At 37.7% G+C, this 17,776-nt stretch overlaps 1 protein-coding gene across 1 annotated transcript in view; it reads right to left on the bottom strand.

Annotated features, from left to right (window-relative positions):
• Positions 1-2,009: 2,009 nt before the first annotated feature.
• ENPP1 (ectonucleotide pyrophosphatase/phosphodiesterase 1) overlaps positions 2,010-17,776 on the bottom strand; it is a gene marked incomplete at its 5' end in the record, with an annotated part of 37,035 nt that continues 21,268 nt past the window's right edge. Inside the window, 12 exons of the mRNA XM_008637834.2 lie at positions 2,010-3,663; positions 4,468-4,624; positions 5,286-5,418; positions 6,076-6,156; positions 6,955-7,090; positions 8,365-8,519; positions 10,883-10,934; positions 11,444-11,619; positions 12,796-12,883; positions 15,061-15,130; positions 16,188-16,315; positions 17,533-17,564. Coding sequence (XP_008636056.2) covers positions 3,496-3,663; positions 4,468-4,624; positions 5,286-5,418; positions 6,076-6,156; positions 6,955-7,090; positions 8,365-8,519; positions 10,883-10,934; positions 11,444-11,619; positions 12,796-12,883; positions 15,061-15,130; positions 16,188-16,315; positions 17,533-17,564 — 1,376 coding nt within the window. The remainder of the gene's footprint in view (positions 3,664-4,467; positions 4,625-5,285; positions 5,419-6,075; positions 6,157-6,954; positions 7,091-8,364; positions 8,520-10,882; positions 10,935-11,443; positions 11,620-12,795; positions 12,884-15,060; positions 15,131-16,187; positions 16,316-17,532; positions 17,565-17,776) is intronic.

Genomic DNA, 17,776 nt, shown 5'->3' with positions numbered 1-17,776 from the left:
AGAAGTTCCTCACAGTGCTCTTATTCCTGAGCATCTACTCTGGAGTGGTAGGTTGGGCAACTCATTCTGGCACAGGTACCTCCTCAGCAACAAGCCTGAGCTTTGTAGTAGATTTTGAAAGAAGGGAGGTCAGAAATGAGATCTTTGCTCCTAGATGAGTATCCTAATCACAGAGTCACAGATTGAGGCTTCCTTTTATATTCCTTTTTGTCTTCTTGTCTCATTTTCCTGGAAAAGTGGATGCCCGCCCATGCAGCAGAAGGGTAGCTCCTCCCAGCTTGCTGAGTATGGTTTATAACCTTGTATTTAAAGGGATAATTTTGTACTTTGAATCTCCTCAGACCAAGGAAAGGCAGGAGCCCAGGCCACCCACTGGCAGGTGCTTTTAGCAGACGGCTGTTGTGCACTGGGCTGGACACAGTGGTTTAGTGTATTCTGGATGTGTTGAGAAGAGATTTGCCAGAACAGGCCTGTCTGAAATACAGACAGATATTTCTTCATTTTCTTTAAACATGGTAGATCCTGAGATAAATAAGAGCAAGAAACCCCTAACATATCAATCAAGCAAATTACCTCAGTTACTGACAGTAGCAACCAGTGAAATAAGTCTATACCACCCGAATACCTCTGAAGGCACAACTCCACTTGTCTTGTGACACGTGACACTGCCAGACACACCCAGACCAATGACCTGCAGTCTGCTCTTCCTCTGCATTTTTCACTTGAAAGAAGGCCACACTACACAGCAAAGAAGCAGTTATATTCAGTAGTGCTGACACCCATGTCACCTGTCACCTTTCAGATTCACCTACTGAAAATGCTTAGTGGAACTCTGTTACGGCTTAGGAATGGTATCCCCAATTTAGTGTTCCTACTGAAACACTCCAAACCGCATGCCACTGGTTCACTCCCCCATTCCTTCATCCCTGTGGTAGGATGGAGAGGAGAATTAGAGGCACAAAAGGTAAAAATTGCAGGTTGAGATAAGAACAATTTACTGGAAACAGCAATGAGATAAGAAAACAAACAGTAATAGCAACAATATTAGTAACAGACTGCACAAGACAGGCAAGTGATTCACACATGAGTGCTCCCCACCACCAGCCAGCAGGAAGGAACCCAACCTCCCTCCCTCTACCTCTGTGTGGGGTGAGGTGCTATGGAATAACCTCATGGTCCTGGCCATGCCTCTCCTGGCTACTGCAAAAATGAACCCTGTCCTGGATGGACCAGGACAAGCTCTGATACCATACACCAGCTTAAACAGAAAACATTTTACCTCCAGATGGACAAAACTGTTGAGTTTTTTCAGAATGGAGTTTGATGGTGGCTGTAGGATGCTCCTTGGGGCCCATCAGGCTTCAAAAAGACACCCTAGTATCTATCATCCTGGGGTATTGGCAGCCACTGGATACCAGGACTAGCATCAGCATTTATTCATATGTTCTGACACCACCATTACAAATGTCTTTAAAAATCAAAGAAGAAATTAAATCAGCAGAAATATTTACGCTAACATTAAATGAGAGTAACTCTCTTCATTGTCAATTTGACTTGTCAATTTCTGGCAAAACCACATCCCAAACCCCATTTAGCTCCTGCCCTCTCTTGATGACCATAATAACTTTCACAACTGCTTTCCATTCCAAAACCAAAGATCAAACCAGAAGTCTTGAAGATTCTCTGGTTCCATTTTTATCCCGGAGCTAGGCTGACCCTGCCTCTTAATGGAAACTGGCATCACCTTAAGATGTCAACATATCTATTTGCATTCAGGAGAGAGTACTAGTTGTAAAAAATAACAAAAATAAAAAATTAACACCTGGACCATCTTTCTCCCTACCTTCCTCTCCTAGCAATAAATGTAACTAATGTTACAGTTGGAGAAATTATCTTCAGTTCATAGAGCAAAGACTGAAGCAATCCCTATCCCTCCCCCCCAAAAATATTGTGCTCTCTAACTGCACCAGTTGGTACAGTTGCTACAGAAAGGGTCACAAACAACATAGTACTTCTGATGGGTTTATTTGTCACAGGCAACTTTACAAAGCAGTTACACTGAATTATGCTGTCACAGTCCTATCGTAATGTGAGGTTGCTACAACACATTTAGATTTCACACAGTGAAACTACTTGAGAAAAAAAAAAATCATGCTCATAACATAAGATCAAGAAAATACACTTGGTTAAAAGAAAAATTGGTCCCAGAATTTCAGCCCACTCAAACTGAAGTTAATGGGAAAAGCTTCCTCTGACTTCAGCAGGCTCTGGATCCAGCCTTCAACATGCCCTAACCAAGCTATAAGGTCAAATGCCTCTCTGCTCAGTTACAGGCTCTTCATTCTTCTAACATACTTGTGCGTGATGTATTTTCTCCTTTTTAAATGAGAAGAACATAAATGTGAAATTGACTATGCCAAATTTTATACATAACAGAGCCAATTTTGGGTCATCAGCTTTAGAGAGTGGGAGAATTACAAAGGTGATAATATGTGTACTGGAAAAGGAGGGAGTTCCTCCACTCCTGAGTGCCTGTAGCAGCTGTTTGTGTAGCCTGAAAGCTTCCAAGAAAGGTCACTACGTGCTTCTTCAGAATTCGCATCTCTGACAGCATCTGCATTCAAAAATGGGATTTCAAAACCACAGCTGACAAAAACTTGTACCAAACAGAGAAACACATCTTTACTTCAATAAAGCAAAGTCTTTTAATCAAATCTAAGTTTAGTTTGAAGATAATTACTCCTGGGAGCTCAGACATATTCCTAAAATAATTTCTTCTCATTTACAGGTGACTTGATGCATCCTATACCCACCCATTCAGAGGATGCATGAACAACATACAAACTGTACATCTAATTCTCCATCAGTGTTGGAGCCATCAGAGGGCAGCAACACACCAAGGCTGCCCAGCCCACGGATCTCCTGTAGCCAGGCGTCTCTTCCATGTGGGGGAAGTTTTAGTTACCAGTCCTACTAACCTCAGTATAGCTTCTTGCACCATAGCACTGCATTGTTTTTTTAATTCACACTTCAAGGAAAACTGGAATGAGAAGAGTGCTGTTGTTTAGATTTCAACGGTCACCAAAAATGTAGTTCTTTCCCAGAACTGTATTTGCTAATTATCTGCATTTTTAAAGTGGAATACTGATCATAAACCATACTTCATAAAATTCTCCCTCTCCAGTGCATATCAAAGATAACATTTGTGTTCGTGTCTCAGACTATGATGACCAAATGTTGTTAGCATAGTAATGGACATGGTTCTACCACATCCAAGTGGGAATGACAGGAGCTGCCATCCTGTGTCACAAGTATAGTCCATCAGGAGTCCCTGAGATACAAATATGGCACCCACTCTCCTCTCTACTGGCATTTTGGTCAAGAGTTCTCAATAAAAGTTCCAGCTTATTTTTTTAAAAAAAAAAGTTTTCGTTAATTAAAAAAGTCTATTTACAAATCAGTTGTGAAATCAATAACAACATTCCATAGGAAAAATCAGATTGTCTCAAAAGTTGGTAAATATGTTTTTAACTGTAAAATGTCAGATATTGGCTGTTTTCTGTCTTGATAGAAGCTGAGTCCAGTAAGTAATTCTATATCTCTGATCCGAGCCGTATGAAACTTCATTCTCTCTTCAACCCACATGGACTCAGACTTGCCATCCTATTGGGGCAGAGGAGGAAAAAAAAACGGGTTGTAAAACTTTTTTTTTTTCCCCTGAGATGTATTTAATCTACTAAAAAAGACATTTGGTGTTTTATAAAAACAAAAACCAGTAACGGAATGTGCAGGATTATACACAGTTAGAAGCTTGTCTGAATTTAATACTTGCTGTTACCTCCTCAAGTATACAAAACCTGTAGCTGCACCAACTGGTAATAATGGGGAATGGCAAGTTAGGTCCAGCATCTACCAATCATCTGTATGATAAAAATATTTCTGAGAGCTGTGCCTGACTCTAATTCATTGCTGCAGGATAGGTCTATACACTTTCCTCCCTTTTTTTCTGGTGTGTATGGAGCGTAGCTATGTGCATTCCCACAACAATTCCAAGGTACCTGAACTAAAAGCAACCAGTGCTCTTCAGGAACATCTGTGTCTTTTCCTCCTGGGAATGCATTTGGCCTTAGCACTGACCTTTTGTTGTGGGTGACTCCTCTTAGAAGCTCTTCATCCTCAGCTTTTGAATGGATAGAAGTCTGTGTATGTATCACATTGATGGTCTCTGCATACTCTGATTCCACTCTGCTAGCTCTAAGTTTTGCTCTTTGAACAGATCTATTTTCCCATTTGATCATATTCACAGACTCTGACATAATTCCATTTGCAAAAATATTGTCTTCTCTCTCAAGATGATCATGTAGACTGCACCACTTTTACAGGCTTTAACTAGTTAATCACTGATATCCAAAAAAACAAGCTTCAGCCTGACTTCAGATGTTTATGGGAACCAAACAGACTACTTACTGCACAGCTTTCACTGTTGTCTTCTCTGTGAGGTACAACGAAAGACAAGGCATCTAGAGACCCTTCACACTCCAGAGGAGTTTCAGAAGTATTTTTACAGCTAGTCAGCACAATGAAGAAGTGGGTTGGAACTGGAACTTCTGAATTACCAGGGTATCTGAAATACAAAAAATTTACATCCACCAAATCATACTTGCACAAAGATCAAATGACAGCATTCAGCGATATTCGGTTTTAGCAATTTGTCTATTTTGTCCAAAGAAAGCTTAAGTCTGGAAGGAAAATTCCTGATTACTATTTTTGCAAATCAGGTTTGGCTTGAAGGCTGATTTAAGTAACAAGTTTGATGAGGTATAACAATAAACTGATTTATTATCATTATCATAAAAATATGTAAAACTCCAGAGGGGATGAAGAGTTCAGCCTGAGTCCCAAAAACCATCTGTCTGCTAGCTTGAACCAGTTTTGCTAACTAGTGTAACCCACAACTTGTATTGGAACACTGCCAGCTCAGGAATGATCAATCATGCCACCCGGGATAAGCCCTTGCCTTGTCCTCTCCTAGAGGCAATGGCAGTGTCCTAAGTTTTCAGGCTGGTGGGCATCATTCCACTTGCAACAGCTTCTCTTATACTCCACCTTCAGGTTTAGGATGGCACATTTTGAAGGTGCATTTTTCTCTTTGTGCTTGTTACTTCTTTCTTAACCTACTTTTCTGCTTAGGGCCATTTGCTTGTCTTTCTGATCGAGGATAGTAATTACTAACAGACCAGTAATGGAGGAAAGAAACAAAGGATTACAGTGTGAAAGGTTCTCACCTTTTCAACTTTTCTGGGGTATCATAGAGCCCATCAGAGTCATAATCAAACACAGGACCACTGACTATATTGACACCATTCCTGGCTGCAGCATATTCAGGTAGCAGGTGTTGATGGAAGTAGTTCCATAAAACTGAAACACAGTAATGGAATCAGGAAACAACCTTCACAATAGAAGCTGCTAACACAACTCTGCAGAGTATTCAGTGGAGTATAGACAGACATGACAAGCTAGGAAAATAACAAATTCTACAGGCATTTGCTGTTGTTAAAGGTTGCATCCAGCTGGGCAGCAGCATTCACTGCAGTGTGTCCTAATACTGTGGTCTCACAGTCACCCTAACCACAAACCTGACTGAGGTATAGTGATGCTACTCCCTTAGGACCTTAGGTTTCTTTCCTTGGAAACCAAACCATGGAGAGGTTAGAGGAGGAAAGGCCAGAGAAGACCATGCCTGCCTGTGTCTTGCCCCACTGTCAAGCTGGCCTGGCTAGCTTGTACACTCACACCTATGAGCTGGAAAGTATCTAACCTATAAAATATTTTGAATTACAATTAAGAATTGAACAGTATTCCATTACAAAACAGGACATCTCTTTTTTTCCAGAAGAAGTATCACAGCTGTTACTCGTTTTCACCAGGTACATACTTATTCTCTCTCAGACAAACATCTCATGTTCCCTCTCTCTCAGGAACCAGGGGCCATTTGCATGATTTGGAAGCAAGTAAAAACCAGCAGTCTTTCTTCTATTCAACTGTGGACATAAAATATGCATACAAATAAAATACCTTTAAATGCAGGATACATTGGCACAATGTTGCTGGTAAGCAAGGCATCATAGTGAGGTTTCTTTGCATCTGTCATAAAATCTGAAACCAAAAAGGGCAATTAATTACTTGGACTTGTTACTTTCAACTTGCATTTTCATGCTTTTAGTGATCATTGTAATAACATCAAGATGGAGCTGACCTAACTCTATTTTCCAAAACCTATGTGGGTATAAGTGCTGACTTACATGCTGGATTCCATCTAAAATAAATAATCTTAGTAGCAGCAGCAGCAATTACACTTGTCAGATATACAGTTGGCAAATTTCATGAGATTTAAAAATATCAGAACAGGCTTCTGAATTGTGGGGAAAGAAATAAAAGTCATGAGTATCAGGCAAACTTTCCATGACTGTAGAATGTAGGCTTAAAGACAGGATTCTGTTGAAACTGTGCAAACTACATTTGACATGGATATTTAAATAACCTTCTACTTGGTATTCTGTGCAGTAGAGTCAATGTAAAATACCTCCATATCAGGTCAGCATCAGTTCACAAACAATTTATCTAGGTACACAAAGTGAATTTGTAATTTACCAGTTTGCTGGACTTAATGTCTACATGTTCCTCCCAGTTTCTTCTGTGAGATGCCACTTCAGAAACCTGGTAAGTTTCAAAACTTCTGGGAAGTACTAAGTGACCTTGGACAACCCACTGGATGCTGAAATACCTGAAGCACCTAAAATGTTTTCCTTTCTCATATGCTGAAGTGAACTGCAACAACTCAGTAGCTACTGCTTCGCATTCTGATTGGTTATCGAGAACACCTAAAAAACTACACCTGCTACATTACAGATCATGTAAATCAGATATGCTATACAATGAAGGCAAAGTACTTACCTGGAGGAGCAAGAAATCCGTAAGTTAGGCGAGGATGATTGTTGTAAAACAAACAGGTCTGGTTATAATTCTGTGAAATACGAGCATCTTTGTGTAAACAGCTGGAGGCAGCTCCTGTAGAAGAAACCCATTTGTCCTATTGAACAAGAAGAAAGTATCATTGTGAATGCTGACTTACAATAATTCTCTCAGTATGAGGGACTGCAGAACTCTAAATATTTAGCTGCATCTTCCTTTAAGATTGTGAAGGGTTTAACTAAGATGCAAGAATTGTTTCTCTTCTGTCAGTGGAAACAAGCCCTCCCATCTACTTCATATACCTTGGAAATAAAGTGAATGGAACTGAAACATTTTAGCCAATTATAACTAACATCTTCTAAAACCGAATCTAGAGGTGCCCATTAAAGATAATCTGATTTACTGACTGATAGACAGACTCACATAATTGACAGATAGATGTGTGGGCCACTTGTTACAGTAACTGGTTGCTTCATGTCACTAACCTCAAAATATTCAGGATCAAGCAAATCTTGCCAGAGTTTAGGTAAATTTAATTATAACAGTCATTATTTAAAACCTATGATTCCCAGATAATCAGATTAAAAGTATTCTCTACTATCTTAATTCCTTTTAAGCATGATCTGGCTCCTAAATTTTTTCTGAATGGGAAAGGCCAACTTGAAAAAACTTTCCTTCATCAGATCAGTGCTCTGCATGAACAGGTGTATCTAAAGCTTAGGATTTAGGACCACAAAGACCTGATTTATTTTCACTGACCTTTTTTTTTTTTTCCCAATCAGGATTATATTTGGAGAGAAGGATCATATGAGGGCATGAATAGCTCAAGATGGTCCTGAGATTACTTTTTCAAAAGCATCCTGCCACATTACAAACTGCTTTAAGACTATGAAACCCACACTGAGGCTAGTTTTTAAGGACAATACTGACAGACTGCTGTAGCAGACCTATGCAGTCTCCTAGGGCTTCTATACCAATGGCAATGGAGTCCTCACTTCCTGGTGGATCTGCTCAATCTGGAGGAAAAACTGTTTCACACTCTGAGAAATGGAAGAGTCAAAGCCAATCCTTATTAGCATAGTAAACCTCACACAAAATTCCACTTTATATCTTATGTGGTTCAACTTAGTTCTCTGGGAGATAACATCACAGACTCATTTCAGCTGGAAAAAGACCCCTAAGATCATTGAGCCCAACCTTTGGCTGATCATCACCTTGTCAACTAGACTATGGCACTAAGTGCCAAATCCAGTCCTTTCCTGAACACCTCCATGGACTCCACCTCCATGGTGGCTTTCATATCATGAGCAGATATAAGAAGTCTTCAGGAATAACTGACACTCAAGATTTTTACTTTCCAAGGTTGCTTCTAATATTTCTTCTTATGCTTACATCTTTGCCCACAGTGTATGCACTCCACAGAGACATCCTGTAGTCCCTGCTGTACCCGCTCACGTAGCGGTAATGGTAAAGGAGGCAATAATTGTGTCTTTTCTGCAGAACCCTGGGCCGTCCGTAGGGCAAATTAAGTTCCTCTGTCTTCTTAACTGCAACAGAAATAGTGCTTATTACTTTTCAATTAATACTGGTTGTCAGCTCCTTCCTCTTTATACACCTAAGGTTGCCTTATTTTCAATTGCCAAATAAAACAGAAGTCACATTAATGGGATAAAAAAATTTCATTATTATACCAAAGGTACAGTTTCTATGCTAAGGCAATAACTTAAGTGATGAAGCCAGTATAAAACAAACATTTAAATGTACACTGCACAAATTAAGTCTATATTTAAACCAAAACCTTTTGCCATTAAAAACAGGAGATAAATTTAAGTTGAAAAGTTAAAGTCTTTGTTGACTTTGTGTTTCAATTTGAAAATGTGGGATCTGCTTCTGTGTAACATTTAGATGGGAGACAAACCAATTCTGGTGATTTGAAATTACTATTTCAGTAGAAACCACACAGTCTAATGTAAAAATACATTTAAAAGACTAAGAAATACAGAGATTTAAATAATACAGTGAAGTACTAGATTAGATTTGGATTTTCAACTGTGCAAGGACTCACTACTTTGCCTTTAAAAATTCAAGTATATTCAATCATTACATGACTAGAATTATAAAGAAGGTGTCAAAGTATATTTTCAATTAAATAGGTCCCTACCATCTGCAAATTATTATAAAATATTAATGCAAATGTACTACAGGGGGAAAGAAATTGAGCAATGAATGTGCAGTGTTTTTTCCACAGTAATACCAAAGCACAAAAAAATGTCAAGATTATGACAGCTATTTCTCCACCCATGAGGGAAGAACAATTCATGTTTTTTTAATAAAACTAAAAACGCAGTTATAATTTTTTGTTCTTACAGACTGTCAAGTTATGACAATCAATGAGAGAACATGCAAACTGAAGTAACTAATGGACTTTATATAGTCTTAAGGAACTTCTAGGCCGGTTACTAGAATTCTTGCATCTGTGCAATGCTTTTTATATCTAATTAATGCTTAATTAATACAATTCCTAATGAAATTACTGCTATTAAGACCAGTGCTATACCAGGTTTCACTGACAATTCAGGACAAAATCCTACTGCTTCAAAAAAGTAGGTTTAGAGCATTAAGTTCCTTTTTCTACAAAAGAGAACTGAAATATGTTATTGTGCCTGGCCTTGTCATGCTTCTTCAAAGCCAGGTTAAGCAAAGCCCTCAGAGATCCTTAGCAGAGTCTGTTTCAGCAAAACCCCTGGTGCATCTGGGGGAAAGCACATTTGAACTGGATTTGATTTTGTTGCTCTCATGAGCATTACAATACTGAAAGACTTACTTTGAAAGGGTTCTGGGACGCATTTTAAAATGATGACCTGTCATTAGTGGAAACCATTCAAGAACACTCTATCCACTCTGTTTCAGGACAAACTACACAAATCAACAGAAGCCTTGAATTAGCTCTGGATAAGCAGCAAGTACTGGACCCTGCCAGTAACTGGCATTTATGTCCAGTTCTTAATAGCGAGCTATAGTGGGGTGTTGCCAAATACAGTTTATTTGCATAAGAAACCCAAGGCTTCATGAACACACACACACACAAGGCAAGGTCTCTATCAGCCTATTTCTGACAGCCTAATCTTCTTGATATTATCTTTTAAGGCATTAGCACCTAGGACTATGTTCCATTTTGACTTACAGTTTTCCTTATTTACTTGCTGTTTTATCTGTTTCATTCTCAAAATAGTTTATTTTGTTTTACGAGTCTACAGCCTTGCAAACTGCAGCTTAAACATGGCATGTGTATGTCCAATGACTGGAAATAAATCATAAGTAAAAGAAGTAACAGCTCAAGACCACATAAAAATTCAAATGTGTAAAATACTCCTTATGCCTCATTAAAAGTATGCTGCCATTATGGATATCGTTATTTGCATTGATTTCTTATCGGGTACTTCCCCATGCATCAATTTTGCTTCCCATTCTGGAATGCTCATTACTTCAGTACTAGAAAGTCAAAAGTGACAGATAACACATATGCCATAAAGACACTTGTATAAGGATACACATTCATTTGAGAACAAATGGTTCAGGAGGACTGTATTCAAAAACATTGGAATCGTAAAACGGTATGGGCTGGAAGAGACCATAAAGACTATCTAGTGCAACCACGCTGTCAAGAGCAGGGACATCTTCCACTAGACCAGGTTGTTCAAAGCCCCATCCAACCTGGTCTTGAACACTTCCAGGGGTGAGGCATCCACAAATTCTCCAGGCCGGACTATAGTTTCAGCAAGTATTTCAAAGAATTTTCATATAATTTACTCGGGAGTTGCTCAGAAGCTTAAAAATATAGAATGATTGATGACTATTTTTTCTTTTTTTGTTAGCTTTTTAATTTTATATTGTTATCTGAAGTTCTTACCTTCTGTTTCAGTAAGATTTAAACGCTGATGAAAATCCCTTATTGGCAAGCCCTGTAATTTTATAAAGGAAAAGCAGTGAGACTCTACAAAGCATATTATGAGTCTGTATTATGGTACTACACTTAAATGTAACTTCTGTCTCGCAAGTTATACATACACAGAACTCACTGACACGTACTGGAGGAGAGCTACAGGGAATTTGCAGAAACAAATTGGTTCTGCCACAAGCAAATCTACAGGCTTGAAAACCACAGCCCAAATACAACATTCACAGAAGAGAAATTTCAACATAATTAAATGAAGCAAGTAAGAATGGAATGCTTTCCCCATCAAGCTCCTTTGGGGTTTTTTCAGGCTCTTTAGAGATGTATGTGACTTAACATAAGCAATCTGCAAAAAATTATTACGCAAATACAGGCTAGCACTCACTAACCCCAAGCAAGACTTGATTTTGAAACCAATAGTAAGGGACTGTGAAACCATCTGGAGAATGCAAAGTTTCACTCTTTGAATATGACACAGACTTCTGCCTCCATGACTTTAACCATTTCAGTACTTACCCCTGTCCTGCAGGAGCAGCCAAGGCTCACTGAAAAGGCTCTTTCTCCCACCACAGAGCATTCAGAAGGATGGCTTGTTTCCTTGGGATGGTGAGGGGTGTAAACAGGGTTCTTTAATAGATGGTTTAGGCGTCCATGAGTTCCATTGTTTGGGGCTGGTTTTAAATCAAGCAAATCTATGGAAGAATTCAAGTGATATTAACAGGAGGAGAAAGAAAGACTGTAATACACAACTGGTTATATTGTGCTTACAAGTATGGATGAGCCAAAGCTTCACTGCTTGCTGCTCATAACGCTCAAAAGGAAAAGCAATGTCACCTCTTTAAAGGGACCACACATGTTCTTAGGTAGGGTTCAGTGTGGTATTAGTCTGCTTGTAAGGCTGAGTAAGTTGCCTCAATTAATTTTATATCAGGACGTTCACATGCTGGCTTTTATACATCCTATTCATCTAATTCTTTCTGTATAGGATGGAGAAAATCTAAACCTCAATGACTGCACTTACAACATCTGATCTGTCACTGAACTCACTTCAGTAATCAGAGATGGCAGTAAGTGCTCTACCCCTCTCATGCAGCATATGCAGAACAGCTCAGGGGGCACAAGAAGGTATTTCAATATCAACCATGGCAGGAGAAGACAGCAAAGCACAGAAGGCTGAGAGAGATTCCTGACAATGGCCTGTTTCCTATTCCAGCAAAGAATTTAGACATGTGGTTTAGATATGGTATACCTGAATATCGCCACTGATCTCAAGCATTTGCAGAACTCCTAATAAGTTTATTTTCTGGATCAAACTCTTTGGTAATACTTAATTTCTCACAAAAGCAGTATAAGTTCTAACAAGAGAGGGAAGTAGGCAATAACGGAAAACAGGTGAAGACCTCAAGGGGAATAAATGAACAGAAAGTGGTAGATCTAGTGACAGACTTTTGGAAAAACCATGAAATACAGAATGAAGAAGGGACAGAGGAACAAGGAGTCACAGTAACATTGTGTTTGAAAGAGGGGGGGAAAGGACGCTTCCCTTCGTGATGGTAGAGAGATTGTGAAGTAGCCATTTTTAGGAGTGGTGAGTCAAAGCGCCAGCTCTGGAAAAGCCAGAGGAATACACAATGTGACCAGTGGAAAAGAGATATATAAGGTAGCCTGACCAGTAGATCTTAAACTGCTGTTAGTCATTAAGAGATGGCCCTTTCTCAGAAAAACAAACAGCTTATTTGTAAAAATCAGCAGCAAGTCTTAAGGATGAGTTTCTGAGGACACTTAATCTGCTATTAGAAGATTTGCAATGCCCGAAAGATATTATATTTTTATATTGAACAAAAATTACCTCCATCCATTGTACTTACCACACATTAAATTATATACTTCAATGTTTTCAAATGGATCAACTTGAGTACCAAACTTGAATCCTGGTCCAAAACCAATAAAGATAGCCTAGGATTTACAGAGAAAAGTATGGTGGAATTCTGTTTAAGACAAGTTGAAATGAAAATTATCTTCATACTCAGAAGGCATTTTCTTCCAAGAACTTAATCTTTGCTTTAGCAACATAGTACATATCAAGTCAAAAGCATGTATTTTTCTTTAAAAAAAAAAAAGTAGATGTATAAGAATAATTTTTTTAAAAAGCAGTAGAAGAGTATTAGGAAACCCAATTCAGTCTCATTGTTGCCTTTAGCCATTTATCAAGTCCCTTGCTCTTCTCTGCTTTTAAGAAAATACCTTTTAATTTCTTCAAATGCTTTAAAAGATTTAATGGAAATGTTTATCCAAAGTAACCATCACATATCACATCCTGTAAACAATTTAGAAGCTTTTAACTTAGGGCTATAAAAACATCTGTTGGTAACAATGCTCGAAGTGGTTTAAGCAATGGGAGGATTGCAGGCTTCCACGCCTGGTTTGCAGCTGTTCTTTCTTCTTACACCACTTCCCGAGCTGTACTGGACCTGATCCAGGAATACTGCCAGCTCAGAAACCTTTCCTTTTTTTTTTTTTTTCCTGCTGGCTTCTTTTCCTTCTGGTTCAATTCCCCAAACTACTTGACACAGCAGCCACAAAAAACTTACCAGCATACTGCAAGGTTTGCTGCACAAATGAGAACAAGGAGGCAAGGGCAACAAATGCTTAAACTCAACTGTGCCAAAAACATTGTTTTAAAACTTATCCTCAGTTATTCAGCTCATTTTTAATGAAAAGAAACAGATTGCACACATCTGTGGTATCAAGATACTGAATGAGTGATGGATGTTTTACGCTGTATAGCATGTCCCCGGGTGAGATCTCCAAGCTCTTTGTAAACAATGCAATTGCCTCAGATTTTGTAGCTGTGTGGCAAAAACGGAGGCTAAAAACTCAACTCCTAACTCCTTTTTTTGAGATTAAAGGATAACACAGGGCATAATTCGGCAACAGTTGATACTAAAATCTGCAGACTAATAATGTACTCAACAAGCCTAATCTGAACCAGATGAGGCAGGGATGATGAGCAGGCGCTACCTCCTTTCTGATATTTTTGGTAATTACAGAGTATGAAATGCTGTTATGCTGCTATAATGTTAGCCACAAAAGGATAAATTTTATCTCTTAAGACCTGTTAGGGGTGCTATGAACTGGCAATCCCAAGTGTGACAAAGTTTGAATAGAGTCAATCTACTGAAAAAAACTTGCACAGTCAAACTACAGTAGAGAGAGATAGAATGCATTTGGGATCACGTGGCTTGCTGATTGCAACCCATTACTAGATACACTATCAACAGGTTTTCCATTGTCAAATCAGGGAACAAGAGTAAGCCTGGAAGGGTAAATTGATACAAGATTAGGACTTTTTTTAAAAACAGTTTGATGCCAACACTATATAAAAAAAAAATAAGACTTCTAAGAGAGAAAATTGAAAACAAGTTTTATGAGAAAACCTACAACACAGTCCACATAACACACAGATTCCTCTTTATAGATGTGTTTACACATATTCACTGTAATAGCTCCAAGTACCTCACAATTGTTTGTGGATTTGAATCCTGAAAACAGCTTTTTGAAATTATGAATATTGGCTTTCATTTTATTGATAGCAGAAATTAAGGCAAAGGATAGGTTAAGTGACTTCCCCAAATTCGATGAAACTAAGGATCTGATTTCATGTTTCCCTATGATGTCTTCCCATTTCTCATTAAAGAGAAGAATTTCAAGACTGTCTTTATTTGTGTGGGTCATCCAGCACATCACAATATCAATCCTATAAACGTTTGATTTCTTTAATTGCAAATGGAATAATATAACAAATCTTAAAAAAAACCAAACCAAAACAAAACAAAAAACAAAAAACAAAAAAAAAAAAAAAAAAAAAAAAAAAAAAAAAAAAAAAAAAAAAAAAAAAAAAAAAAAAAAAAAAAAAAAAAAAAAAAAAAAAAAAAAAAAAAAAAAAAAAAAAAAAAAAAAAAAAAAAAAAAAAAAAAAAAAAAAAAAAAAAAAAAAAAAAAAAAAAAAAAAAAAAAAAAAAAAAAAAAAAAAAAAAAAACAAAACAAAAAACCAAAAAACTCAATACCCAGCAAATACAGCATTTGGAAATAGAAGGAGCTAAAAATAAAGCTCATGTAAGTTTAAATCTCACCTGCATATTGGGGAAGCGATTGTCTGAGCCATGGAATCCACCTTTGCAGCTTTTAATCTCAAGTGGTTTTCTATTAAAAATACACAGTTTTTATAACTCACACTTTTCAAACCATATCAGCAAAAAGTACATTCAGTGATGACTTATTTACTTCTCTATTTAAGGATTCTTAGAGGATTGTCCATAGGGAATGAGAAGTCCTTAAAGCTTGGGAAAAGAATGTCTTTAAAATCAGAATGGTAATTTTCTCTGCAAATGTTATGCCTTTGGAACTTTCATGCGATCATCAGAGTAATTTAAACTCAAAGTACATGATATATGAAAAAAAAATTTGTTTTCAGGATAACAGATTTTCAGTTCACTGTCATTTGGGTTACAACTTTACAGTACTTTACATAAGTACAGTCTCAATATTTTTTTACTAAAAACACTAATCTAATTTAGACCATTCAGACAGGAATCTTACAGTCTAATAAAAATAAACATCCAGCCTGTGCTAGGTCCATACACACGATTTAAACACACAGTTCTATTAACCCAAACCTAATTTGCATAACTTGCACATGTCTACAGTGTTACACAACAGGACTTACTGAAGAGGTGCACTGAAAACTCTTCCATGATGAAAGCCCTGAAGCATCACAGAGGTGCTCAAAATTAATACTATTATAGCAGATACCACTATTCTGGGACTTGTAAATTCTTCTGTAAAAACACCTAAGGTAATTAACAATCATGGACTCAGTAAGCTCAATGACTGACAAGACTGATTTAACCTAGTAATTATTTCCATGCTCTGCTTTCATGGACTCACTCTGGAAATTCCTACAGCATGCAAAATGTTCTCAAGTATCTGACAGTGAGGACCTTAGTTTCTAACCTGCCACTACCTCCATACCCAGCAGGGAGAATAGCTATGGCTGCCAGTTTAGAATTAAGCCTCCCCAGGCCAGCAAAACCTGCAGAAAAAAGCATGCATTGTTCCTTTGCAAAGTCCCTTTGCTATGACAAACAAGAATATCACACTCTAACAGCTATCACTGAACTCTAAGCACTTGGAAGAGAAAAGCTGTGAGAAAACAAGAAATTATTTGTTGCACAGTCAAGTACTGAGAACTGTAACTTACCGAGCAAGCTGCCATTGGGAGTCTAAATAAAAGTGCAGCGCTTCAATCCGGTCATTATGGGAAAAATGGAAACGCTTGGGTAGCAGCTGCTTCATATAAGCTTTGAAAGGCTGGTTTGGTTTTATGCACTGGAATGTTTAAATTAAAACAAAGAAATTTTGGTGAGATGTGTATTTTATGTCATGCACAGCTCTTATAAAGCACATCAATTGCAAATGGCCTGCAATAACTTCCACTAAGAACAATATAACTCCACCAGGTTTGGAGTTACAAGGTCTGGGACATATGAATGAATACTTAAATCACAAATATTGACTGGTTTGGGATTCAATAGTTATTAGAAGATATTTAATATTGGATTATGGACAAAACTTGCTTTTTTTTTATCTTATGGCCTACAGCTGTACAGAACCAAATGGTACTTCTTAGAATTAATAAAGAATTACACTAAGACATCACAGTAATTTCACAAGTGATAGGAGACTATCTAGTGCAACAAGCTACAGCTCTGTAATAGAGAAGGTAACAGATATTTAAAGTGTTTTTAGATTGCTCACTCAGGGACAAATAAATTTTTCCACAAACTAAGATCCATTAATAATTTAAAAAAAGAAAAAAAACCCCACAAAACACAAAAACAAAACAAAATCTCTACTGTAACATTGGAATTTTGGATAGTGAAGTCATCTATACAAACAGCATTGCTCTCACTGACAGCAGTGTCTGCACAAACGAGAGGCAAACAAATTACAGTGCAGGGATAAGAATAGAAGCCAGGGGCAGAGCAAAAAAGCATATCCATTAAACTGTAACTGAACAACAACAAAAAAATTCAATATTCTCTCTCAAAGCTGTCTATCTAAAAGGTGTGAGCAAGAAAATCCTATGTGTGTCCTGGTAATAGAGCTGAGCTTTACACTGACATGGCTCTCAGCTAGTAAGGTCCAGATACACAAGTTCTCCAGTTGGAAGAGCAACACAATACAGTGAACAGACATGAACACAAAGCCTTAGGCAGACTGATGTCACCTTACTCAGTTTTCACCTCCCCCTGTGTGGAACTACTGTTGTTGTTGCTGTTAACCACAGGTCACACACAGAATCAATTCAGTTGGAAAATATCTCTGAGATCATCAAGTACAAGTATGACTGAACACCACCTTGTTGACTAGAAAAAAATCTTCCAGTTGTCCAACCTAAACCTCCCCTGGTGCAGTTTAAGACTAGGTCCCCTCATCCTGTCACTGAACCAAAGTACAGAAGTAGCCCAGCAAACAGCTAAGTGCTATAAAATACTTGTAAATGTAAGCAGAAATTAAGCTAGAACAGATAAGACAACACTTACTGTGAGGTTTCTGGCAATGCCTTCATAGTTAACTGGAAGAATCATATGTAAGTATTAGTCACCTAAGTTAAAAAAGATCAGATGTAAAATGAAAGCATTCCTATCATGTGATACAAATGATAAGTTTGAATAAATTTCTGGGCATAAGAAATTATTTTTCCAGATTGAAAACCATATAGACCAAGATAATCCCTAACTGTCAAGCTATTGCTTTTTAGGAAATTTTAGTTCAGCATCTCTTTCC

Source organism: Corvus brachyrhynchos, unplaced genomic scaffold (assembly GCF_000691975.1).
Source record: "Corvus brachyrhynchos isolate BGI_N302 unplaced genomic scaffold, ASM69197v1 scaffold14, whole genome shotgun sequence".
Taxonomy (NCBI): Eukaryota; Metazoa; Chordata; class Aves; order Passeriformes; family Corvidae; genus Corvus; species Corvus brachyrhynchos.
The sequence above is the reverse complement of the archived record's forward strand: the minus strand, read 5'-3'. Positions and strand labels throughout refer to the sequence as shown.